Here is a 27,895-nt window from a genome sequence, read left to right as displayed (position 1 = left end):
CAATGAACACAAGTTCCCTATTTCTGCTCTTCATTTTATTGGCAGTTAGCTTTTACTTCAGAAAAAAAAAAAAAAAACATGTGAAGTGAGTCCCATGCAGGAGGATGAGATAAAAAAAAAAAAAAAATTTTCTTTTTTTTTTTTTTTTTAAGGCTTATCAAAATGGAAGCACTACTTAACCTGTGTTACACTGTCACAATAAAGCCTAGGAGCCATCTGCACCTCTCAAGCAAACTGCGAACCACACAGCCAACTCTGCTGAGAGACACCAGGTCAGCAGACACTTTACCCTGTGGAGAAACAGCTCCCTCTCTCCTCCTGCCCTCCCAGCTGCCCCTCTCCATCCAGAGACCAGGAGCAGCAAACACCCAATCCTTCGTGCCCTGGAGGCTGTCACAGAGAGGCTGCGGCAGGCATCTGGTAAACCCCCCTGCACGTTCTCTGAAGCATGTCTGTGCAGGGGCCAGCTCATTCTGGGGGTGCTCACTTACTTCTTACTCCGAGCCTTGAAGGTTTGAAGGCTGTAACCCCCCACTGTGGGATCTGAGACAGCCCTGCCCCACTGACAAGTACTCTGGTTACTGGATTGGGAGCCTGGGGATGTGGCCAAGCTCCTTGAGTGGCAGCAAGTTTTACCCCAAAGACAAGGTTGTATTTGACTGTAAAGGCCACAATAGTGTATGTGTGTGCATATTTATATATATAGGTTTGTGTGTACATGTATATGTGTATGCGTGCATAGATGTATGTGTATGTACGCACACGTGTGTGCATGTATGTATTTACATATGTGTGCATCTACATAGAGTAGAAAAACCAGGAAAGGCAAGCACCCTTAGATTTTTCCCTCAGAAAGGCACACTTAGAAAAGCAAATGGGTAAAGCATTCTATCTAGGCCCAGGCCTGGGAAGGTAGACTCAGAACAGAGAGCTGCTTCCTCCTGGAACATAATCAGTCAAGACCCCCACCCCTCCAAAGCCCTCTCCCAGCCCCTCTCTGACCATGAAGCCCCTACCCCATCCAGCAGGAAGGCACCTCCTTATCTGCACACATACCTGCCAGTGTCCAGCATTAAACCTACAGTGCCACCTATGCTTCTATCAGTGACAGCCCAACTTTTATACAGGATGCACTCTCAACATGTAAAAAAAACTGGGAGTGACTATACCATAGTTTTTATTTTGCTAGATCAAATCCTTTAAAAAATAAACGGAAAAAGCCTTTCTCACACTCTTTAGTTAACATCAAAAAAGTAAAAAAGACATAATCTTAGACTCAAAGATAGTTCTTTAAGCTGAATAAGTGAAGTCTTATGAAAGATGAAAAACTCCACACACATTTTCCTTCCTTCTCTCTTCTCACCTTGAACGGGGAAATGTTGTGCATCCCTGGGGACCGTGTGCACAGGTGTGCACCTCTGGAGGCGAGATGAGGCTCCAAGGTCTCGCCCAGCTCTGATTTTGCAAAACCATTCTTTAATAATGAAAGTGAAGAAAAATGTAAGTGAGAGAAAAGGACAGACAACATCAGCTGAGCTGAAGAAAGAACAGACAAAAAGGTAGGGAGGTAGGATAAGGCAAGGGAGTTTAACTGATATTTTCAATACAAGCTCTCTGTATTGCTACTGCCTCTTCTCCCACAAAAACCTCAAGAAATTCAGAGACTTGCTCAGCTCTCAAACCACTGAATATTACACAGGCTCTGCCAAAATGATGCAATATTACAGATGCATATAGCCTACTACAGACAAACTCCTGTCAGAAAAAAAGATAAGGACTTATAAATACAAAATACCAACTTTATATAAAATAAAAATGAGTAAATACAAGTTAATATACATTCAACTGTTCCCTCTCAAGATATATTAATATACCTTATTTGAGTGGACTGCAATATAACTTTATTTTTGGAAATGCTTCGTGTTCATGAAAAACACTTTTACATATACTATCTCACCTAATCCTGTGAAGCAGGGATTTTATATTTGGGGTTAAAATGACTTGTCTAAGAAAGTCTAGAAAGACAGCAAGCACATAATTATTTCCAAAAGCCATCACTCCTAACCTGTCCCCATCACAGAGCAAATCCTGGGAGCACACGTGGCGTGTGTATCTGGTGCAAACTCCTGGGGCCTCTAGTTTGACAAATCGTGCAAAACCTACCAAGCTGGGACTGTGGGGCTGTTGTAACTATGAGAATTTGAACTTTTACATTTTTTGTCTCTGCAAGGCAAGGTGGTTGGGGAATCGGGCCAAAATTTTAATGCGTTAATGTTATCTCAAACCAGGTTTCTGCATTTTAAGTTCCTAGAAGACCAGAGTGGAAAGAGTTTTTAGAAGACCAGAGTGGGAGATTCTTAAGGACTAAGCACAAGACAGGAAACTGACCTTTCTGGGCAGGTTGCAACAACTGAATGCCAAGTGAGAGCCGTCAGTCTCAAAGGTCAAAACCTTTAACTAAGCATATTAGTCAGAAGTGTTCCTGTTGGTGTAGGAATTTGGGGGGGGGGGGGTGGGAAGATTTAGGTTATAAGACCTTAAATTATATCAGAGTTTGAAATCATTCTTTAAACTTATACCTAAGTTTAAAACAGTAAGCAATATAGTGTTCTAGAGTTTATTTTGTCATTAAATATAGGAACTCTCAGGCCTCAGGAATTGAAAGTGGCTAGACTAAAGAGCCCTGGTGGTCCAGTGGTTAAGAGCTCAGCTGCTAACCAGAAGGTCAGCAGTTTGGATCCACCCTATGGGACAGATCTGCTCTGTCTTATGGGAGGTCGCTATAAGTTGGAATCAACTCGATGGCAACGGGTCTGGAGACTAAAGAACTATGATTTCTAGCTGTTTTGGTCAACCAGGGCATCAAAGGCATTTTCCTCCTAATCATCCACATGGCTGATGATACAGAAAGGGAAGGTTCACTGTCAGCTCCCCTGTACCCCTCATGTTTGGTGTAATGAATCCAGGTGGCCTGGAATGGGCCAGGTGGTGCAAACAATCAAGTGCTCTGCCTGCTGACTCTAGGCTAAGAGTCTGATTGTGCTGTGAACACATGCTCATCACTAAAAACTATGTCACGCTTTTCAATGAAACACTTGCAATGGGTAAAGAGAAGCTCAAGCTATTTTATACCAAGTACATTCAAAGTTCCAAATAGAACTCTATGATCTTCACAAAATTTTAGCAAAACAAGAAATATTCACAGAATCATGGATACTTATGTCCTAATAGCCATATTTATGTATAGGCTTTTGCTATTACTGATGGACTTAAAAATAAAAATCCCCTCAAAGAATCACAAACATGCCCACGAGCGTAATACTTAACATTAGAGCACTGAGTTTTGTGCCTTTACAGGTTATGGTCTTGGCTCCCTTTTCCAACCAAAACAGATGGTCCTATTGTTGTAGGATCTCAAAGGAAAGGATGATAAATCTTTACTCTAAACATCAGCATAAATATGCTGTAACCACTACCCAAACTACTGGAACCTGAATCCCACTCCACATGCTCATCCAGATGCCAAGAAAGCATTAAAAAGGCAAACCACAGACTTAAAAAAACCCTCTTTACTCATTGGTTCTAGAGAACTAGTTCAAATATTATAGGCGAGTCCCCTGTCACCAAGCCACAGAGGTGTTTGGCGTGTGTTGACAGAGGACTTCAGTGACAGAAGACTAGAAAGAGACACTGGAGTTCAGAAATGAGGCTGCTGTGTCCTTTCTCACCTCGTCTTTCAACAGAAGCAGATCTTCTGAAGACAAAGAAATGGACCCTTGGGTACCAAAACTTTTTATTTCAACTGCCTTTTCTTTAATTCTCAAAATACATTAATACCTTTTGACTAGAGTAAGAATATAATTTTATTTCTGAAAGTGCTTAGAGTTCATAGAAAACACTTCTACATATATGATCTCATCTACAAAAATCCTGAAGACAAGTCATATCAAAAAACACAACACACCACAACCAAGTGGAATTCATACCAACCATGCAAGGATGGTTTATCATTAGAAAATCAATGTAATCCACCACATAAATAAACAAAAATAAATCACATGATCATATCAAGTGATGCAGAAAGGCATTGATAAAGACCAACACCCATTCCTGATAAAAACTCTCAACGAAATAGGAATAGAAGGGAAATTTCTCACCATAATAAAGGGCATCTATACAGAACCAACAGACAACATCATTCTCAACTGAGAGAGGCTGAAAGCATTTCTCCTGAGAACGAGAACAAGACAAGGAGGCCGTTCATCACCAATCCTATTCAACACTGTGCTGGAAGTCCTAGCTAGAACAATAAGAGAAGACAAAGAAATAAAGAGCATCCAAATTGGAAAGAAGTAAAACTACCCTTATTCACAGATAATATGATCCTATACGTGGAGAATCCCAAAGATTTCACAAGAAAACTACTGGAACTAATAGAAAGATTGAGCAGAGTAGCAGAATACAATAGAAATGTACAAAAATCAGTTGGATTTCTACACACCAGCAAAGAGAACTTCAATAAGGAAAATAATACCATTTATGTTGTTGTTGTTAGGTGCCATTAAATTGGTTCCAACTCACAGAAACCCTATACACAACAGAAACACTGCCCAATCCTGCTCCATCCTTACAAACAATGGGCTATGCTTAAGCCTATTGTTGCAGCCACTGTGTCAATCCATCTCACTGAGGGTCTTCCTCTTTTTTGCTGACCCTCTACTTTACCAAGGATGATATCCTTCTCCAGGCACTGATTCCTCCTGATAGCATGTCAAAAGTATGTGAGATGTAGTCTTGCCATCCTTACTCCTAAGGAGCATTCTGGTTGTACTTCTAAGACAGATTTGTTTGTTCTTTTGCCAGTCCATGGTATATTCAATATTCTTAGTCAACACCACAATTCAAAGGCATCAATTCTTCTTCGGTCTTCCTTATTCATTGTCCAGTTTTGCATGCATATGAGGTGACTGAAAACACCATGGCTTGGGTCAGGTGCATCTTAGTCCTTAGACATCTTTGCTTTTGCAGCTGATTTGCCCAATGCAATGCGTCTTGTGATCTGACTGCTGCCTTCATGGGTGTTGATTATGGATCCAAGTAAAATGAAATCCCTGACAACCTCAATCATTTCTCTATTTATGATGATGTTGCTTATTGGTCTAGTCATCAGGATTTCTGTTTTCTTTATGTTGAGGTGTAATCCATACTGAAGGCTGCAGGCTTTGATCTTCATCAGTAAGTGATTCATCTTCAATTCGGCAAGCAAGGTTGTGTCATCTGAATAATGCAGGCTGTTAATGAGTTTTCCTCCAATCCTGATGCCCTGTTCTTCTTCACATAGTCCAGCTTCTTGGATTATTTACTCAGCATACAGACTGAATAGGCATGGTGAAAGATGCAACCCTGACACACACTTTTCCTGACTTTAAACCACACAGCATCCCCTTGTTCTGTTTGAATGATCCAGGTACAGAATCCTCATGAGCATAATAAAGTGTTATGGAATTTCCATTCTCTTCAATGTTATCCATAATTTGTTACGATCGACACAGCTGAATGCCTTAGCATAGTCAAAAAAACACATGTAAACATCTTCCTGGTATTCTCTGCTTTTGGTCAGGATCCATCTGACATCAGCAATGATATCCCTGGTTCGACGTTCTCTTCTAAGTCAGGTTTGAATTTCTGGCAGTTCCCTGGTCCGTATACTGCAGCAGCTGCTTTTGAGTGATCTTCCGCAAAATTTTGCTGGCATGTGATAGTAATAATATTGTTCAATAATTTCTATATTCAGTTGGATCACATTTCTTGGGAATAGGCAAAAATATAGATCTCTCCCTGTCAGTTAGCCAGGTTAGTTGTCTTCCACATTTCTTGGCACAGACTAGTGAGCACTTCTAGCACTGCATCCGTTTGCTGAAACATCTCAACTGGTATTCTGTAAATTTCTGGAGCCTTGTTTTTTGCCAACGCCTTCAGTGCAGCTTGGACTTCTTCCTTCAGTACCATCGGTTCTGATCATATGTTACCTCCTGAAATGGCTGAACATCAACCAATTCTTTTTGGTACAGTGACTCTGTGTATTCCTTCCATCATCTTTTGATTCTTCCTACAGAATCCTTCAGTATTGCATCTCGAGGTTTGAATTTTTTCTTCAGTTCTTTCAGCTTAAGAAATGCTGAGCGTATTCTTCCCTTTTGGTTTTCTATCCCTTTACTTTGTCTTCACAAGCTGCCCTTTGAAATCTGTTCAGCTCTTTTACTTCATCATTTTTTCCTTTTGCTTTAGCTACTCGACATTCAAGAGCAAGTTTCAGAGTCTCTTCTGACATCCATTTAGGTCTTTCCATTCTCTCCTGTCTTTTCAAGGACCTCCTGCTTTCTTCATGTATGATGTCATTCCACAGCTCATCTGGTCTTGGGTCATTAGTGTTCAACGCATCAGATCTACTCTTGAGATGGCCTCTAAATTCAGGTGGGATATACTCAAGTTCGTACTTTGGCTCTCGTGGACTTATTCTAATTTTCTTCAGTTTCAACTTGAACTTGCACCTAAGTAACTATGGTGTGATTCACAGTCAGCCCCTGGCCTTGTTCGGATTGATGATATTGAGCTTTTCCACAGATGTAGTTGATTTGATTCCTGTGTATTCCATCTGGCGAGGTCCATGTGTATAGTTGCCGTTTATGCTGGTATTTGCAATGAAGAAGTCATTGGTCTTGCAAATTCAATCATGTGATCTCTGGCATCGTTTCTATCCACAAGGCCATATTTTCCAACTACCAATCATTCTTCTTTGTTTCCAACTTTTGCACTCCAATCACCATTAATTATCAGTGCATCCTGACTGCATGTTCGATCAATTTCAGACTGCAGAAGTTGGTAAAAACCTTCAATTTCTTCATCTATCCCCTTAGTGGCTGGTGCATAAATGTGAATAATAGTCGTATTAACTGGTCTTCCTTGCAGGCATATGGATAGTATTCTATCACAGACAGCACTGTACTTCAGGACAGATCTTGAAATGTTCTTTTCGATGATAAATGCAATGCCATTCCTCTTCAAGTTGTCACCCCCAGCACAGTAGACCATATGATTGCCCACTCAAAATGACCAATACCAGTCCATTTCAACTCACTATTGCCTAGGATATTGATCTTTATGTGTTCCATTTCATTTTCGATGATTTCTAATTTTCCTAGATTCATACTTCAGACATTCCAAGGTCTGATTATTAATGGATGTTTGCAGCTGTCTCTTCTCATTTTTAGTCATGCCACATCAGCAAATAAGGCCCCCCAAAAGCTTTACTCCACCCATGTCATTAAGGTCGAGTCTACATTGAGGAGGCAGCTCTTCCCCAGTCGTATTTTGAGTGCCTTCCAACCTGAGGGGTTCATCTCCCAGCACTATATCAGACAATGTTCCGCTGCTATTCTTAAGATTTTCGCTAGCTAATTCTTTTCAGAAGTAGACTTCTGGGTCCTTCTTCCTAGCTTGCCTGAATCTGGAAGCTCAGCTGAAACCTGTCCTCCATGGGTGACCCTGCTAGTATCTGAATACTGGTGGCACAGCTTCCAGCATCACAGCAACATACAAACCCCACAGTTTGACAAACTCACAGACGCATGGGGGATACCATTCATAATAGCCCCTAAAAAGATAAAATGCTTAGGAATAAATCTAACTGGGGATGTCGAAGACGTACAGAAAAAAACTACAAAACACTATTGCAAGAAACCGAAAGAGACCTACAAAAATGGAAAAACATACCATGCACATGAATAGGAAGACTCAACATTGTGAAAATGTCTGTTCTACCCAAAGTTATCTACAGATAGAATGTAACCCTGATCCAAATACCAGCAGCATTCTTTAATGAGATGGAAAAGCTAATCACCAACTTTATATGGAAAGGAAAGAAGCCATGCATAAGCAAAGCATTATTGGAAAAAAAAAAAAAAAAGAACAAAGTAGGGGGCCTCACACTAGCTGATCTCAGAACCTACAATATAGCCACGGTAGTCAAAACAGCCTGGGACTGGTACAGCGAAAGATGAAACATAGACTAGTGGAACAGAGTCAAGAACCCAGATGTAAATCCATCCACCTATGGTCAGCAGATTTTTGACAATGAACCAAAGTCCATTAAATGTGAAAAAGACAGCTTTTTTAAACAAATGGTGCTTGCCGGTCTAGCTGTAAAAAAATGAAACAGGTCCCACACCAAAAAAACTAACGCAAAATGGATCAAAGAACTAAATATAAATCCTACAATGATAATGATCATGAAGGAAAAAATGGGGACAATGCTAGGGGCCCTAATACACGGCATAAATAGAATGCGGACCACAGCTAATAGTGCACAAACACCAGAAGATAAACTGTATTACTGGGAGCTCCTAAAAATTAAACCCTTATGCTCATCAAAAGACTTCACCAAAAGAGTAAAAAGAGAATCTACAGACTGGGAAAAAACTTTTGGCTATAATATAGCCGACAAGGGTCTAATCTCTAAAATCTATAGAATACTTCAACACCTCAACAATAAAAAGACAAATAATCTGATTAAAAAGTGGGCAAAGGATATGAACAGACACTTAACCAAAGAAGACATTTAGGTAGTTAACACACACATGAGGAAATTCTCCCAATCACTAGCCAGTAGAGACATGCAAATCAAAACTACAATGAGATACCATCTCACCCCAACATAACTGGCATGAATAAAAAAAAAAAAGAAACAAACTTTGGAGAGGTTACGGGGAGATTGGAACTCTTAATGCACTGCTTGTGTAAGTGTAAAATGGTACAACCACTATGGAAAACGATATGGTACCTCCTTAAAAAGCTAGAAATAGAAATACCATACGACCCAGCAATCTCATGCCTAGAAATATATCCTAGAGAAGTAACAGCCATTACACAAATAGACACATGCACACCCATGTTCACTGTTGCATTATTCACAACAGCAAAAAGATGGAAACAACCTAAGTGCTCATCAACAGATGAATGGATAAACAAATTATGGTACATACCTGCAATGGAATACTATGCAACGACAAAGAACAATAAAGAATCTGTGAGACATGGATGAATCTGGAGGGCATTATGCTGAATAAAATAAGTCAATCACAAAAGTATAAATATTTCAAAAACCTAAGGTTTACACACAGAAAAAAATAATCTTTGATGGTTACAAGGGTGAGGAGGGGTGGAAAGGGGAAATCACTAACCAGATAGTAGACAAGTGTTAACTTTGGTGAAAGGAAAAACAACACACAATATAGGGGACGTCAGCACAACTTGACCAAGGCAAAGTCAAAGAAGCTTCCTAGACACATCCAAACACCTTGAGGGACCAAGTTACCAGGGCTGAGGGCTGGGGATCATCATTTACCACCACCAACAGCTCTTACAGGGATCACAATAGAAGGTTCCAGACAGAACAAGAGAAAAATGTAGAACAAATTCAAATTCACACAAAAAAGACTAGACTTACTGGTCTGACAGAGACTGGAGGATCCCCTGAGACTATAGCCCCTGGACACCCTGCTAACTCAGAACTGAAAAAAAAAAAAAAAAAAAAAAGTGCTGAAGCCACTTCCAAAGTCCACTTTTCAGCCAAAGATTACACAGGCCTATAAAACAAACAAAAACACAGATGAGGAACGTGCTTCTCAGTTGAATCAAGTATATAAGATCAAATGGGCAACACCTGGTCAAAAGCAAAGATGAGACGGCAGGAAGGGACAGGAAAACTGGACGAATGGACATGGAGAACCCAGGGTGGAAAGGGAATGGGGGAGACTGCTGCACATTGCGGGGTTTGCAACCAATGACACAAAACAATTTGGGCATACATTTTTTAATGAGAAACTAATTTGCACTATAACTTTCACCAAAAGCACAATTAAAAAAACAAACAAAAAAACCCTGAAGGCAGGCATTTTTCAGATAGAGAGCACTCAGGTTTAGAAGGGTTTTAATGACTGTCCAAGATAGATGGATCTGGTTGTGGACTTTGCATTTCCTAGCTGCTAGGCCTAGTGCTCACTAGCCTGCGGTGCTACTCCACACCTGGTAAGTCAGGTTGTCATCGTCATGGGCACTCAGGACAGCACTTGGCTGCTGGCAGTGGAAGAGTCCCAGGGACAATGCGAGCACAGGTGGCTAACGGCACATGGCCAGGATGTTTATAATTCAATTCTTCTAGAGAATCATGCTGCTAATCAGGTACAGACAAGTTCAACAGTATGTTAGAACCTCAGTTTGAGATGAGGAAAGTAGCCATTCTAAAAATAGCCACCAAAAACATAGGCCAGAAGATTGCTGTGATCTTCAGAGAAAAGCAGTGGTTCACTTCCTTCCGTATGCACCATGCCCTTCCAACCACTTCTGTTTCTTGACACGACTAGTCACCGAGAAGTTCTCTAATGCTTCTTCCCTTCCATCTTAGCCTAGGGTGTTAACAGTGTTTTCCTAGTAGTTCTAGTAGTCTCTCCTCCACCATCCTCAATCTTCAAGATTCACCTTTTTGGAAAATATCAACAGTCAGTGTAGAAACATAGCCCTTGGGTAGAACATATCTGCCACCACTTCCTTTTCCTGGTCTAATTCTACACTACTTGTCTCCTACCTCCCTTTATCCTATGTCAATTGGTCTGACTCTAGCTCCATGTCTTTATCAGGTCTGTCTCACAAAATTACCGCATAGCCTGTGTTCTCTCTACTCCCCAGCAGTGAAAAATCAAGGCCAGCTGACATTCCCATATTTGATTACTTCCAGAGTGCCAGGACGCACAGGTATATTGTCCATAGGACCGATGATTAGGACTTGGATGCCACAGAACTGGAGCGCCAAGAAGGATGATCCTGACCAGCTCGTGGCCACCCAAATTCACAAATACCACCAGAGTGTATGCATTCTGTGGTGGAATACCATAAAATGCCAACCCTGTGAATGCCTGTGTCTTGGACCTCCAGTGCACAGTACAATGCCAGACAGGTCAGAAGCTGGCTCAGCTAGACAGGCTGACCAGCTGCGTGCTCTCTTCCCACCTAGCCTCTCAGCCCGTGGAGTCAAGGCCATGCTCCAGCAAACTACCCACTGCCCCATGTCATGGCCTTGCTGGGCCACTTCTGGACTCTCAGGAGTGTGGCCTGTAAAGCCAACAATGGCCAGGGGTCTCCAGAGAGCCCAAGTCCTCTGACCAAAGCCCAATCCACTGGTTCACATTGTTGCTGTGACCTGAAGAGGACAGCACTTATAAATCTCTCCTTGAGATTCATCAACAAAGACAGAATGGCATCAAAGATTGATTCAGCTGTGAAGAAAAAGAGAACTGGATTTCCCTAAACCAGAAAGATCGCCTCCTTAGCTCAGACAGGCTTTAGAATTGCATTGTCCCAAACGGAGACCCCAAGCCTCCAGTGGCTATCAAGCACCTGCAGCGGGGTTGGTCAGGTGGAAATGTGCTGCTGTATAAGTACACGTGCCAGGCTTTGAAGACTTAGTGTTAAAAGAGATATAAAGGAGCTGATTAATATTTTTTATATTGAGCACATGATGAAATGATAACATACTGAATATACTGTGTTAAATAGAATATATTATTAAAATTTATGTCATCCTTTTTCTTCTTTATGTGGCTATTAGAAAATCTAAAATTGCATCCGTGGCTTGCATTTGTGGCCCACATCATGTTTCAACCCAACAGCTTCTTTAAGGGTCTGCTTCTAGAGAAGGACGGGCATGCTAAGGTCTGGTTTGAGGTGCCCTTTCTGAAAACCAGAGTACCCCCGTGAACACTCAAGTTGCCCATGAAGGCCCAGGACAGCCCTGGGACCTGGCCAGGTGCCTGACCTCTGGGGTCCACAGCCTCCTCTGCAGAGAAAGGGATGTACACAGGCATCAAGGTCCCATGGGCTCTGCTAGCTTCATGATCCTTTATTTATTTGACTCTATAATCCTTTATATATTTTTGATATCTCTAAATAATACAGAAAAAAACTTACAGGTTTTGAGATGGTGAATCTGCTGCTGGGATGCACAGGTATTTAACCCCCTGTAGAATGATAAACAAAATTAAAAAATGATACTCAGTGGAGAAAAGTATTTAGAGGAACTACTGGGGGTATTTACTCAGGTCAAAAATACAAAAAATAAAAAGAAGAAGTTTTTCACTAGTCTTTCGTTGCCAAGGAACTGGAGGAAAACTCTTTAATGAAGGCTCGTCGTCATGGGAACCACGACCATGCGTACAACTACTCATACTCTAGTTTGTAAACAGCTTGTAGTTTAGACAAAATTCAAGGGTGCATCAAAAACTGACACAATTGAGTACCTTTCAGTAAGTGCCAGCAAGTTCCAAAACTACCACCTCAGACATGTGTTCATTATTTCACATTTTCCCCTCTCTCATTAAGGATGCTGAGTGACCAAAAATGAAGCCCTGTTTTAAAAGTCTCGACAGATGACTGAACGTGACAGTCTCCTGTTGCAGCGTCTCTACCAAAAGTTTGGTGCAATGCAGATGATAAACAATTTGCTTCATTTTGCTTGTTTTTCAGAAGGTTAAAGTTTGAGTACCAAATTAATGCATTTTTTAAAGAATGGCCCAATTTTGGGGAAAAAAAGAACTTAATATAGTCCTCTTCTAAAAAATCTGTAAAAAAAATTTTTTTTTATATAAGCTCATGTTATAAAAATCATGCTAAATTGGAGTTTGGATTTAAAGTATACTTCAAGAGCATCTTAAATACCAAGTAAAATACCAAACCTAATAATCTCAGTGACCTGTGCAAGAGAATATGGCTTTATGAAGAGTTAGATGAGTTACAATAAAATCTGCGAAAGCCAAAACTTGTGTAAGGTGGAAACCTGTCAAAGAAGGAAAACTAAAATATTTTCCACTAAAATGAGTGATAGAAAAGTGGTAAGACTGCACCCTATCAAAGGTGGAAAATTTGCGAGTTCCGGAAAAATAAGGCAGTCCCACTGAGTTTGCTGTTTTTTTAAATCCTTCCTTTCTAAGTAGCCTAATCTCACAGAACCTTATCACCATGTCATGGACAACAGCTGGCAGGGCAGGGCGGCGGGAGGAGAACACATTGGAAACTAGAAAAATAACCTCAGAGAGTAAAAGAATTTCAAATATGTATAGCAGTGATACAGACAACCAAAACTCCCTCAAAAGATAAAGTATGTTGTCTACTGCCTCTATAAGAATGGATAATATCTTATAAAATAACTTGTCTAGAATTATGTGAAAATTTTTGCAGTTGATCATTCAATTTTTACTGTTAACTCACGTCATGTCTGTGCTGTATTTGCTAATATAGGTAATCTTGCAGGGCACACCTAAATTGTGACTGCCCAAAAGCCTCTAACAGTTCTGTACACTGTGACCATTCCTCTGTACACTGTGAGTCCACCTTCCCAATACAGACTCCACATAAGGAGGTTCCCAGCCTCTCTTGCTTTGGTTGCAGACTCCTGACCTGGTCTCACCAAAATGACACACCTGAGACTGATTTGGGAGCAGGGCATGGGAAGGAACGGTACGCAGAAGGCATCGTGCTGCTGGAGCAGTTGGAGGCAGGGGCAGTGCCTCTCCTCAGCCAGGTGTTGGATGAGGTTCTGGGCATCGGTCCTGGAAGTTACCTCAAAGCCTGTTTCTCCAGCTCTTCTCTCTTTAAAAAGCCCTTCCTGCTGAAACTGGCTCAAAGGAGAATCGTGTCTACAACCAAGACTTGAGGGATACAATTCCCCTTCCCATCACCCACCACTATGAAAAGTCAGAAGAAGCCTTATTTCCTAAACATTCTCACTATGTTCTTTCTAGCTTTGAGTCAGTCATTACACCTCCCAATAAAGGCTCCACTGGGTCTTTAAGAATTTAACCACTGCTTAGCATATGGGAGCCCTTCACATCTGACCAAACAGGCTTTAACCATGCTAATACTTAAAATTCAGTGGTCAGCTGGTAGAAGAGGACACGGAAACACATTCTTTCCCATTCAAGTGTCAATTTGCTATCCCCATCTACCTCCTTCTCTGTCTGTCCTAACTCTTCCTGGACTGGGAGGGGAATATCGAGGCAGCTATCTGAAGTTCTAATGGCCCTCCCAACGCAGAGGTATTAGAGCAGTGATTCCAGGGGCAAGAAAACTAAAAAGGAAATACCACTGTAAAAAGTCACCTTGCTCCTTCCCTGCATCTAGGCCAAACGAGTTTATGCTGTAGATACATACACTGACCATCTGGTACAGCCATATTAAAATTACTCAGTTAATTTTCTTCTTTTCCCCTTAAGTGAGAGTGGACAGTGCACGCGGCCCATCAGTTTGTGAAATGCCTTCTTACCCACACACTTCCTCCAGCCCCTCTGAGGCCAGTCTTCCCAGAGGGACTGAAGAATTCTCTGGTTTCCACCTTCCCTTCCACTGCCATTTCCAGCTAGAGTGGCTTATACCCATCAAGAATCCTGAAGCATGGGTACAAAGTTTTATTTTGTCCTTGCTAACTAAAGGCTGAAAAAGAAATTTTTCCAAAAGCAGTGATATATAATGATAATGCCACTCTGATATTTTAGTTTTACACATATTTTTAAATAAAAACCCCTCTGTAACATTAAAAAAAAAAGAATGCTGAAGCAATTCCCTGCAAAGCTCCTGCTGCCAGCTGGCCACACTGTGGACTGACATCACTTTCTTCTACTGGAGTCTAAAATTAGCCTGAAGAAAAGAAGAAGACCAGTTGGGAGAAGAGCTTACTAAGAGCTGTTACATCAACACCCCAGTGGAGTGATGGATGGGGTCTGTGCTCTTCAGGTGTCCTGCGGGGTTCACAGCCCCTTTGAGGGGTCCAACACACATGAGGAAGCGCGCCACTGGCCACAGCAGGAGGCTAGTGGGTGTGACGACCTGCAGGTGCAGTCCTCCTGGGAGCCACAGAGGCTGAGGCTGCAGCGCTGGCCACAGGCACCCCCTCCACGAGTTAGAAGAGGTGTGGTGGCTACAGTGGCCTACCGGTGGAGCAACAGAGTAGCTCCTGATCACAAGTTTGGCGGCTCCTGCTATTAAGGCAGTGAAGAGAAAATACAAAATATAAAATGATACCATGTCTCTCAAAAAAGATGGAACAATAATAATGCTACAGCAACTTCCCTGGAACCATGCCTGGCACATAGTATGCACTAATTAAATATCTGCTGAATGATGAGAACAAGGTGAAAATCAGTTCACATGAAGATCACACACTGTAAGAATAGTGCACTGGATAGAAAAACATTGTACTGCAGCCCTAAGATATACTGGTGAGTCCTGACCCGAGAGTTGGGCGGACGGAGGCTGGGCTGAGGGCACGCTCACCACAATCTGCTCCAAGGCAGCAGTTTCTGCCTGTCCACTCAGACGGGACATGTCTAAGAACCAGCTAACAGTGATCTAGAACAGGAATGGAACAAGTTATGTAAATCAGTAAAGAAAAGAGTCAAAACTGTCAAAAGGCTCAACTGCTTGCCACCCAAGAGCATCTACTTATTTTGGCTTAGTCATTAGCAAAGCAAAAAAAAAAAAAAAAAGTCTTTTTGAGGCCATAGACTACAGAATTCGTGCTACCTACAAAAGGGCTTCCAATATGCCTGCACATTTGTACAGTTCATGAAAGTTAATTACTAATCCAGAAAGCAGCAGAGATCTAACAGCACAAAGGACTCCAATGCCACAAGAAAGCTGGACAGCCTTAAAATTACCATACTGCTAATGAGTTAAGTTCTTAAATGATTTAATGTCATGTGTAATGAATTTTTCATCTAATAGGACCTAAACAAAGAACTCCTCTCTAGTGCTGAGGTGTAGAGAGAGATAAAGGATAGGATGTGTTTAGCTATATCATGGATAGTACACTTAAGGTTAAAAAAAAATGTGTATATATAGATAAAACATTAAAAACAGTTTAGAATAATCTGAAAACTTCATAAATAGTAAAAATTGCAGCAACGTTTCCATTAGTGTAGTGTTCGTTACATGACATTTATTCCTTCACATTACCTCTAATATTAAAAACAGAAGACAAAAAATAAAATTGGTTACCTTCTTCCTTGAAATAAAATTCTTATTAAATAAAAAAAAATTCAGCACTTTCCATGATGTTTATAAAAGGGCACCAGTGGAAAGCCCACCAAACAGTAAACCTCGATGGAGAAGACAAACGTCAAGTTATAGCTTCACCGAGAGCTGGCCCAAGACCATCTTGAAATACAAAATCAGCCCTTCTGCTTAGTTAGGGGACCAGTCCTTGGTCTTCACAGAGGATAAAGACACAGTAGCTAACCTCCTTGACTATGAGGCATTTTGCATGCCACAAGCCCAGAGAATCAAACCAATGCATTATGAGGTAGCCTCAGAGGGAGGAAAAGTCTCTTCCTATGCTGAGTGACCATATATATACAGACCACTCATAATACCCAGCAACACATTAATTCATATGAAGAAATGTATCATAAAATTTAGTTAAGTAGAGAAAAGAAGTGAAAGAGTTAGGAGGGATCGGCTAAGGAAGGAAGGGTTGCCAGGTTTTGAGAGAAACGATGGCCATCCCTTGGCTGAGAAGAAAGTTCAGAAAGTATTCAAGAAGACTCTTCTTGAACAAAAGGCTAACGCTTTCTAAGTCAATATTCTCAAAAGTTTTAATATTTTTTCAGTTTTCTGTTTCAACAAGCATAGTAACCACCAAAAGTAAGGCTTTTGCCTTTCTTTGGCCCTGAAACTAGAGGTTACACTTAAAACAGCACATAGGCAAGTACTTGAAAGGCCAAGGACAATATTCTGATTTCAAGACTGATAAAGAGATCAAACTCTCGCTTGTTTCAAGTACGATTTCTAAAATTCACTATTCCTTCCTTTCTGAAACATCGTAAGTAAGAGTCTTCTAAAGAACCGAATTGACATTCTACTTCTCAAAAGAAAGACCAAGCCATTCAGAATTTGTTTTCTCTCTCCCAGGAAAGCTAGTGAAAACTGGTTATAAAACTGGTTATAGAATACAACAATATTCTCTGCAAAGGCCTACCCAAAACCTAAGAGGAAACATCAAGTGGAAGGAAATCCACATAATGGAAGTTACTTTAGCTGCTCATAAAACAGGCACAATTAGGAACCATGGCTTCTCATCTTACCCTGTCAGTGCCAGCAACAATAGAGGTGTACAGCAGAAGGGCCCCTGAAGTTATCATGTGGTTTCTTATCAAACCATCACTGTTAGGAGGCAGCTGGGCAGAGAGTTGATTGGACTGGGTAGCTTCCAAACAGAAGTCTTTACTAACTCCGATCGTCTAAAACTCATTACTGAGATTTAAGATCTAATTTCAGCACATTAAAAAAAAAAAAATGACTCCAAAAAAGAGAAATACAATAAGAAGAAAAATCCTGGCTGCCCCACACCTGATCAGAAGCAAGACCACAACTTATACATACAATTACCAAAAAATGAAACACAACAAAACTCTCTCCCAGTAGAGATAACACCATCAATCAGCACTTTTATATAAACCTAAAGACCAGTAAACTCTAAAACAATCAGTCTGCTCACACTGCTGAAGACCAGGACTCCAGAGGTGGCACCTGCTGCCTGGGAAGTGCTTTTTTGTGCTCTGTGGGCTGGCAACCAAGCCTCCTCTACAAAGTCCCTCACAGTGTGTCGACTCATGGGAGCAGCATGGGCTTTCCACCCTGGGACATTCTGTTTTTGATTCCTCCTTAATTTAAGAATTCACACAGCCAGTAAGGTTTGTAGAAATTATGGAATATTAAAGGAAAAAGGAAAAACATGTACTATAGAGCTATATTCATATAATGATGACATCTGAAAAAAACTGTGTCTGCTGTGGACCAAAAACCGGAAATCAGCAGAAAAAATAAAAACACATAAGGCACAGGGGAGCACAGGGGATGAAATCCTGGGTGATCTTTCTTTTTTATTTTCTTTACTGTTTGTACAATAACAGAAATCTTAAGGGAATTATTGTAGAAATTCACAACAGAAGTTAGACACAGTCCTGTAGCTGTGCTAGATAACACACGTGCTAAGTCCAGCCAGGCTGTAAAACCAAAGATGTATTTTCTTGAAGTACCCACTTGCCACTGATTCCTTCCTGCACGAGCTAAATTTAGGAGACACGACTACAAATAACAACTTCCAAGAACCATGCAGTACTTGACGGGGGTGGGGAGGGGGTGGGAAGGTCAGAGTGGAGAGACAAGATTTAGCCCTTTGTGAGACAAAATGCAAATGATAAACCTCCAACACCTGCTGACTTCTTTCAGGTTAGTCAAAAAACTACATATATTTGACTTGCGAGGTCAACAGATGAGGACTCAAAGCTTATTTTTGTCAAGGTGTTTCAATGAAAGACTAAAGTGGGCACAGTCAGCACATCGGATTTCCTTGAGCCAATACAGCCTTGGCTATCAGAGGTCAGGGGCACCCGGGTGGCTCTACTCACAACCAGACGCCCTCCTTGTCCTTTGGGTCAGGCTGGGATGCTGCTGATGGACACTATGTTTAAGCCATCACTGCAAAATCAGGCCATTCTACAGTGTTATGTATTATGTATTGAGTGTCAGTGTTAAACAACAATATCAAAAACTACTGTTTATGAAAACTGATGCTTATAGGGAAGGGGTAATCAGTAATAGATACTTCAGGAGTAATCTACACATACCTTTAGGAAAAAATTTATCTTTTTAAAAAGTAAATTTTTATTCGATCATACATCCCAGCTGGTAAAAAGCATTCTGTGGTGACTGACTCTTCACTGTCTGCAAAACACAGTCTTGGCCTCCAGAGTCCTACAGAGCACCCGCACCCCCCATTCGGCGCCGCCTGCCTCAGGCTCCATGCACTCGGGCCGCCTGCAAGGCTCTCCAAATGGCCTGTACTTTTTGGCCCCTCTACGCTGCAGCTCCCCTTTGTGGAATACCCTTCTCCTTCAGGGCCCTTCCCCAGTGGTACTGCCACAGTGAACCTCTCCGATATAACCCACCACCTCTCCCCACAGAGCCTGCCGTGCCCTCACTTGTCTCCACCCTCAGGCAAAGCTCAAGTTCCCTCTGGAGAATGGCACCTAGCACAGGGCACTATAAACAGCTGCTTGTGAGCAGGCCAGTTGCTCGGACTCCCACCAGACTGCAAATTCCTTGACTGCTTAGATCCTGCCTTAGGCATGGTATCCTAGTACCCCTCTCCTGGAAGAAACACATCAATAAGTGCTTGCCAAACGAAGGAAAGAACGCAGGGGCAGGGAGCTCAATTTTTAGAACTTAAAGATATGGCCACCAATCCAAAGTGCCACAGACAGCAGGGCTCATAGGCTGGCCTGGGACCCCTCCCGTCAGCTCTGCAGCCACCTTCAATGCAGACATGCTCACTTACGCAGGCTGAGGAGGACTAAGCCTCCACCTTGTGTTTACACCTTGTGCTACGAATGATCTCAGCAGCATGTTGTAACCAGGAATCACTGACAGTGGGAAATACCAGAGGTGAAGAGAGGCAAAGGCAGGGAGACACTCTCAGGATTGTAAACTGGGGGCTAAACAGCCCCAAACTTTGGACCCAGCACAGGCCCATGGAAGTATGATGGCCAAGTTATCTGGAGGCCCATCCCAGCTCTGTTCCTGACCACCTGTGCCCTAGACCCAGAACTGGCAACCTATGGTCCATGAGCCCACACAGCATGTGGCAGCTTCCCATAGTAGGGGGCTGAGCAGCCGTAACAAAAAACATAGGGCTTGCAGCACAAACTTTACTATCTGATCCTTTGCAGAAAAGTTTGCAGACCCTTGTCTAGACAGCCCATTTCAAAACCAAAGTCATTCTGATGACTTGGAGTTCATTTTGCACTTCACGTTTTTCTTCTACATTTACGTGACATATAGCGTGCCACCTTCTTAGAACTGCAAAATTCTTACCGTAAATCTTGTCAATTCTAGTCCTCCCTCTGCGAGAGAGAGTAACAGAGGAATTTTACTCTAATGCAGGATGTTTTTTAACAAGGAAATTAGAGGCAATGTGTGAATAACACCAAGTGCAATGCCTGGCACACAGACAGTGCTCAATGAGGGGTGAGAGGTGGGCTTGCTCAGAGTGGCCTCTAAGATGGCAGTCCCCTCTGCTCGCTGGCGGCCAGACAGCGGCCTCACACGAGGTCGCCAATGCAGAGAGGAATGGACTCTCCTGGAAAATCAGGAGAAAGCAGGTGCAGGCTCCCTCTCCTTGGCACCAGCATCTTCCTGAGTTGCCCTCATCTGTCACAGGGTCACTATGAGTCGGAATCGACTTGACAGCAGCGGGTCACAGAACAGACTTCTCTCCCGGGAACACAGCTCTCAGCCCAGGGGGTAGACTGCCTCGGACCTGACTTATGGCCTCTCTGGCAAGGCAGGCTACTCTCAGATTCACTCACTTGGGACAGAATTCTAAATCAGCTACAGGGTGAGTGACTGACTCTGTCGACTGCCACACCCCTGTAAACCTGGACCCAAGGAGCAGCCCTTAAGAAGCTCTTTCTGCACAGCACTCAGTCTCTCCAGCCGAGTACCAGTCCTCCCTCTGGGATTAGACCCTGAAAGGAGTAAACAGGGACCCAGTGCCAGGCCCTACCCCGGGGCCTTCCCTGAAAAGGCTGTGCTTGTAAATGCAACTGCCAGTGCTCAACCCATGCCAAAAGAGCCGAGGAGCTCCAAGTCACAAGAATCCAGTGGGGAGAGAGGGCAGTAAGGAAAGCAGAGAACTGGAGCTCTCCCCTCAACAAAGGGAACAACTCCTGCACAACATGGGCACGTGGGACTTACAAGCCTGCCCATCTTTAGTTATAAGCCTCTGGGCCTGCACTGCTCGTCTTTACTTGTAAACCACTGGGCCTGCACTCCACGGTTTGGCCTGATGCTCACTAATAGCAAGTGTGGGGTTTCCTGGCTGCCTTCTTGGCTCTAAGGGCTAGTGGGTCAGGGTCAGGGCAGCAGCCTGCAAGCAAATCTGTTTTCCAGGGCCTTCCTTTGAAGAGGCAACTTGTCACCAAACTCTTCCCTGCTCCAAGGTGACCAGTCATTGGGAGAAACCCAATGGGTAGCAGCTGGCCCCTCTTGCCCCACTGCACAGAAGGATCCTCACCAAGACAGAGCGTGCCTGGGTGAACAGAACCACGCGATCGTCTAGTCAAAGCGGCTCAACTGCTAGGACGCTGCAAGGGCAGGAGTGCAGGGAGGTTTTAATTCAAAGGTGGAAAGTCTTCATTTAGAGGAATGGATTTTTTAAAACACTCTGAAATGTTACTCTTACTCTGTTAAGTTAGATTTTTTTTTTCCTTTAAGGTTTGGGTCAAGCCACTCCATAACATAAACTGACGATCATTTAGAGTAGCTTGGGAGCTATGTTCCCTTGGATGCCCTGGAGCTGGTCTCCACTAAAAAAGGCCATTCAATAGGAAAGTGGTTTGATCTGTCCCACTAGTGCTAGGCCCCAACAGCTCTACAGGTCAGTCTAACCCAAAATGATGTATAAACCATTCTGACTAGGCAGAGTTCCCGCAGCTGGGGGTTCTCAGCAAGGTCTGGCCTCAGCTCTGCTTGCCCAAGCCTCCATCTTCTCGAGCCTCACACCATCACCAGGGGAAGAACCACAGGGGGCCTGCCTCTTGCAGCTTCTGTCACATGGTAAAGGACGAGCCTCTGGCGCTGCTCTGACGTGCCCTTTCCCTTCACCAACAGGTGGCCGTGGTTCTCACTGAAGTAGCCAACTGCCTACCAATAATCTTCCTCGAGTGGGGACAAAATCTGAGATGAAACAGGCCCACAAGCTGGGCCTCAAGAGAAAGAAGCTCGAATTCAGACTTCAGTCCCAGTACTTCCTCCTACTCACCCAGCACTGTAAGCCAGCCGTGGTTGGGTTAGCCCTAACTTTCACCACCATTTCTTGGTGTGCACATCAGAAAAGAGGGCAAGCAATACTGAAGACGCTGTGCCCAGGAATGGGTGCTGGAATGTAACATCTGTACAAGCTGTGGTGATATCTGAGAGGGGAGAATAGTTCTCCCTATTCAAACTTAGGGTTTGATACCAACTGAACCCCAGCACACATACAAAGTTCTCAAGACATCCCAAGAGTAAGACCACACAGAGAAGGGAAAACTGTAAAAGACATGGGGGCAATTCCTTGTTCACTTAGCCCACACAGAGGTGATGGAACCAGAAAGGTGCTATAGCTCTGTTCTCAGAAATTTAAAGTGAGGTTGGGTTACTTCCCTTGCAGGTGTGGGCAGACACAAGGTCCACCAATACCACCTACTGGGTAATGAATTATTAAGAGCACTTAGAAAAGGTAGATTTGTTTAAGTCAGGCTACATTTAAATCATTATTTTTCTAATGGCTTAAAACAATTAGGGTGCTCAGAAAACGGTTCAACTTTGCTTTAACCATCTCTAACTTCACACGAAAATTTCTGGTTTCAGACTCGAGGCCCTTCACCCAGGAGCCTGCGACCCACCAAATGCCCTTGGCTGGACGTCCTCATCCCTCCCAATAGTGCTCGGGGCTCCTGCTAATCCGGCAGCTACACAGTGTTGTCCTGACCTGATACTCTCTACTGATACTCTCCTGGGTTGTTTCTGCCAAGCTAAGCTGCTCCTCCCGTTTGAACTCCTTAATGAAACTGCCTCCCCTATTAAACTTGCTGGATTTGCTGCTCTATCACTGACTCTCCCCATCCTCGTGCTCACAGCATCAGCACAGCTGTGCCCGAGCACTTTCCTGTTAAGGGGTGTTGACAACCGGCTGTAGGCTCAGCTTCGAGGAAGAACACAACTCACACACCTGGGCCAGAGCGCCTCCTGCCAGGCCCTATGCCCTCGTGGAGCCCTGAGGGGACCAACCAGAGCTTACACAGTGGAGTGGTCTTAGCACTAGGAGTCAAGACACACGCATATTACACCACGGCATGTGGGCACCTACCAGAACTGACACCGTGACAGCATGGCACCGCACAAGGGCAAGGAGCTTACCACCCACCCTCTGGTTGCATTTTCTTGCATGGCTTTACTCAGCCCCACAGCGTACACTAAGGATGCCTGTCCCCGTCCTGAGCGCTAGACCTCTGCCCCGGCCTACTTGTGAGCATCGTGTGCGCACCTTAACCAGAATGGGATTTGGCACAGCTCTGCCTCCTGGTTTTCCAGCCAATCCAGCTGCACCTCATGTGTGCTCACATCTAACTAGTGAACAGTCATACACGTGCCACTAAGACCTGACTTTCTATATTAGATGCATATGTGTCCACAGCTGCGATAACTTCTCACTGGGTTGTTCCATTTGTTCATTGATATAGTTTCCCTTTTTTATCTCGATTACTATTATTTTGCATTCAATTTTATTTTGTCTGATGAAACTATTGTTGTGCCAGCTTCCTTTTGTTTTCGGGAGTATATTTTACCCTCCTTGCACTTTCAGCCTTGCTGTGTCACTTTGTGGAACTCACTTTCAAACCAAATCTGACTCTTTCGCTTCTGGAAAACTCCCTCTTCCTAGTGTCCCAGTTCAAGCCCTGATAATTCTATCAGGATACTTCAGGAGCTTCCCAACGGTCTCCTGACACCCATCTCCCTCGCTGCGTTCCACCCCTAATCCTGGAAAAGAAGTCTGGGCAAACGTGACTTTTCTGCCCTGGTATGAACCTCCTGTTGTAGTTCTGCTGAGCCCTCCACGTGCATGTGCCCGTTTGTGCCCGACCTCTGCCCAGAGCTCCAGTTCACCCTCACTCTCAAGCATCCTTGCTGATGCCTACCTCACCTGGTGGGCTCTGCCAGGTACTCCACTGTGTATTCATTCACAGCTCGCACTGCAGTAATGACTTACGTGACTGCTTGTCTCTCCCTGAGGTAGGTGCTCATGAGATGTTTACTGATTCTGAAGGAATAACTCAATTTGGCCCAAAGGAGGGCCGACTATGAACTGCCCTCACCCCACTGCACTGACCACACTCTGCACTCCACGATTGGGGGCCTCCTTGATGTCCCCCCTCCACCAGACCTGAAGGGCAGCTCTTACTTGAGACATGTCCCCTCCTGCCTCCCCACCAAGCCAAACTGCACCCATCCTTCAAGGTTGGCTCAGTATCTCCTCTCTGAACAAGTTGGTCCCAGTCTGACAGCCCATGAACAAGCTTATCTGCTACAGGCTCAGGGCGCCCTCGTGTCTGCACCACACACTTCAGCACTTACAGTCTGCTTATAGGTGTGCCCTGTCATCCAGGTTAGAGAGCAGGGACAAGACCTCAGTCTGCAGATTCTGGCAGCAGAGGAGAGCACACGTCCAACATCAACCCCAAGGACACAGAGCCAGGTACACCATCCACTGTTCAGGAAGAGGAGCGGGGAGAAGAGAGATGAAAGGGGGCTGATCAGGAAAAGCTCAAGAAACTGGGACTTGACTTAGAGGAAAAATCTAGGAAGCATGTCAGTAAGCATGAGCACTAAGGAGAATATAACACAGCTGAAGCACTGGGGTTTTGGAAGTTCTGAGTACCTCTAGAAAGCCAGGCAAAAAGAAGGTTAATGTCTATGTCTTAATTCAAGATTTAAAAAATACAGTTTCCTCCCTCGAATCAATTAAGTACGAGAAAATTTCAAGCCCCTTCTCGCCTCTCCTCTCTGAGTACCTCTAGAAAGCCAGGCAAAAAGAAGGCTAATGTCTATGTCTTAATTCAAGATTTAAAAAATGTGGTTTCCTCCCTCGAATCAATTAAGTACGAGAAGATTTCAAGCCCCTTCTCGCCATACTTAAACCGGGATTCTGTTTAAAAGTGAGACTGTGACCAGTAGGGTCAGCAGCTGGAGGAAGAACACTTTGTGCACTTGACTGCCTACATGCAGGGGACTTAGATACAACCGAATTCAAGAAACAGCGATTACTAGACAGCTTTCAATACCTGCCATCATCATTTCTATCTGAGTCATCTCTATTTAAGTGTCTGGGGTTGGCTTCAAAAAATTTACCTCAACACATCAAAGCTGCTGCAAGCGTTTGCTAATGAAGGTGCCGTGGGTACTTGGGCAGCATCAAAGGATTTCCCTAGAGAGGTGAGCACCCACCACTGAGGTTCTGGAAACAACTGCCCATCGGAAAACCACTCCAGGTCAGATGGTTACTTGTTTTCAAAAGCTCTCGACCTCTTTAGCGATCTGATAGTGTGGTGTTTTTGAGATGCCACTAAGAGCATTTACATACTCCACCCTGGAAATAACAGCCAAGCGAAACAGTAAATCTGCCCTTTGCCTCAGGCTGCATCACTAGGGAATGCGTGAGTCCTAAAAAGACACACAGACTCCTTAGATGAACCAATCAAACAAACAGAAGTACAGCATAATTGATACGAAAAATAAAATCTATATAGTTGAAAGGTGGGTTTTGGTCATCTTTGAAGATAAAGATGATATAAATGAAGTAGATATACTTGCTTTGTACCTAACTGACCTGTTAAGCCCAAACCTACTGCCATCGAGTCGATTTTGACTCATAGTGACCCTATAGGACAGAGCAGAACTGCCCTACAGCGTTTCCGAGGAGCTGCTGGTAGATTCAAACTGCTGACCTTTTGGTTAACAGCCATAGCTCTTAACCAGTGTGCCACCAGGGCTCCTACCTCTTGATGGAGGGCAACAAATACAGGGCATGTTTGTGGTCACCACGAATCCCTGGGGAACACAACAGGTCCCAGCCTGAATATTCGAGATGCAATCTCCCTGCCACTGCTACAGACACCCAGAGTGTGGTCCTCCACCCACCTGCCTGCTCCCCCACCCCTCTTCATTCAGAGGTAATGTGAAGATACTCTGGTTGCAAAACAAAAAATATTTCAAGTGATAAAAAATTAGAGAAAAAACAAGAACGTCATCTTTCCCATCCAGTATGGTCCTTCAAGCCCTTGTCTGTGCTTTTACATGCTTATACATGTACACAGAGAGACACACAACTGACTTTTAATTTTACACAAATAGGATATTATGGATATTATTCTACAACTTGTTTATTTTGATTAACAGCTAACTTTACCCTGGGAACACATATAAACTTTCCTCTTCTTTTTGAACTGCTCAGAGTATTTCTTCATACAAAGTACCATAAGTGACCACTGCTGTTCTGATGAATGTGTAGGCTGGCTCTGATTTTTGCCATCACAGGCAGAGCTGCCACAACCGTCCTGGCCAGAACTCTGCCCACCAGACTTGTGTCCTCCAGGAGGACATCACCCATTTGTACAAGGAGCACGGCCCACAGCTCCATGACCAACAGGCCTCAAAAAGGCTGGACCCTTCACACTGAGGTGACCATGTGCAAGGCAGAGCTGGAGATGATGCTCTGCAGGTCAGCCCGTGGCTGCCAGGGGAGGACCACTGGGCCAGGGATACCTTCAAAGTCAGAACAGGAGTCCCTGTGCTGAAATGTTCTCTTAGCTTTTCATGACCTGCCCTCCCAACCTGACTCTAAGCTCCTCAAAGTCTGAGACGACGTCATAGCCAACACTGGGCCCCATGCCTGGCACACTGCCTTGAACACAATAAATCTTGTTGTAATGATTATTCACTGTCTGAGCCTGAGATGCAATATCCTCCTTATAGGGCCGAGCTTCTAATCCAATCTGAAGGTAGCTGGAAGAACCTGAAGAGATCAATAAGAAGTCCACAGAAGCCTCACAGGACAATCTTGGTTCTAATAACTTAATCAGAGATGCTTCTGCACTAGAGCCCCACCAGCTCTATAAAACAGGTGTCCACACATGCCAATATTGCTGGATGTGAGGAACTGCACAGTGAAACAGCCCATATCAATTGGGCTACATTGCAGCAATGACGTCCTTTGGCTTTACCGGTTGCCTTTCACAAATCACCCAAGGCCCCGATTAATGCATCCTTCCTAAGCAAAGCCCAAGAGACACAGGTAACCACAGAATCCACTGCCCTCTCTGCAATGAAGATAAGGGGTGTATGTTCTCAGGTCCCTCAGTGAGTCCCTTGTGGAAGCCTCTGTGGGCCAGGCCCAGGCTGGCGCATGGGCGTCCAAGGAAATCTCCGCCTGGACCTGCCTGCAGCAAGCGACAGTCTAGCTTAGGAGCTTGGACAAGTGCAGCCAAGGGTTAAATCATTCCATAAAGGGGCAAGAAGCCAATGGATGCAGTAATACAGAAGCTGCCACGGTGCACGTAATTCATTTCCAGAGGAGTGCAAACTACAAATACTGTAGAAGAAAGAGGAAGGAGTTGCTGTGGTTGGAGGCAGTGTGGGAGTGGCCCCTTTGCAGAGGAAGGAGAGCCTGGGCCGGGCTTTGAAGGGAAGCCAGGACTTGGGTGGGCAACACAGACTGGGAAGAAAGAAGAAGAGTGAATAGAGGCATGCTCTCTTAACGTTAAATATCACTAAGCACCTTGATTGTGGTCTGCTCTACATTTGGGAAGCCAACAAAACCCCTGAAGGAGAGAAAGAGCATGGGTCACAGGGAGGGATGCGGGAACGGTGGGGCCAGGGTCTCTAAAAACGCCCATCACCCTTGGAGATGTCCAAGCCAAGTGGACATCTCAGCTTGGGGCAAGTGTCCTCATACGCAGGCAGCAATGAAGATACAGAGCTATACAGACATACAGACCAACATGAGATATAGCATCTATGTCTAGACACACATATACACATGGATAAAAGAATAACTGAACCAGGAACAGTAGCCAACTGCAAGCAAAACTAACAAAATTCACTTCCGAGCCTGGACACCACAAAGAACAGCCTCAGGGAAAATGCTTTAGTGTTGAAAGAAATAAACGGTATCACCAAGAATAAATGCCTACCT

At 43.8% G+C, this 27,895-nt stretch overlaps 1 protein-coding gene across 22 annotated transcripts in view; it reads right to left on the bottom strand.

The window, feature by feature from the left end:
* The window catches only part of DUSP22 (dual specificity phosphatase 22), a 93,431-nt gene that overhangs the window by 12,904 nt on the left and 52,632 nt on the right, over positions 1–27,895 (bottom strand). For 9 of the 22 annotated variants that reach the window (XR_002787623.2, XM_023557612.2, XM_023557622.2 and 6 more), the window contains one exon: positions 12,022–12,071. The exons of 11 other annotated variants lie outside the window; for them this stretch is intronic. Coding sequence is in view for 10 of the 11 variants with exons in the window: in XM_023557612.2 (XP_023413380.1) it covers positions 12,022–12,071 (50 nt within the window). In the remaining variant the exon portion in view is untranslated. Of the gene's footprint in view, positions 1–1,363; positions 2,444–12,021; positions 12,072–24,279; positions 27,892–27,895 lie in introns of those variants that run through there. 2 more of the 22 variants (XM_064279760.1, XM_023557624.2) reach the window with 2 other exon arrangements.

Source organism: Loxodonta africana, chromosome 1 (assembly GCF_030014295.1).
Source record: "Loxodonta africana isolate mLoxAfr1 chromosome 1, mLoxAfr1.hap2, whole genome shotgun sequence".
Classification (NCBI taxonomy): domain Eukaryota; kingdom Metazoa; phylum Chordata; class Mammalia; order Proboscidea; family Elephantidae; genus Loxodonta; species Loxodonta africana.
This window is presented reverse-complemented; position numbering and strand designations above follow the sequence as displayed.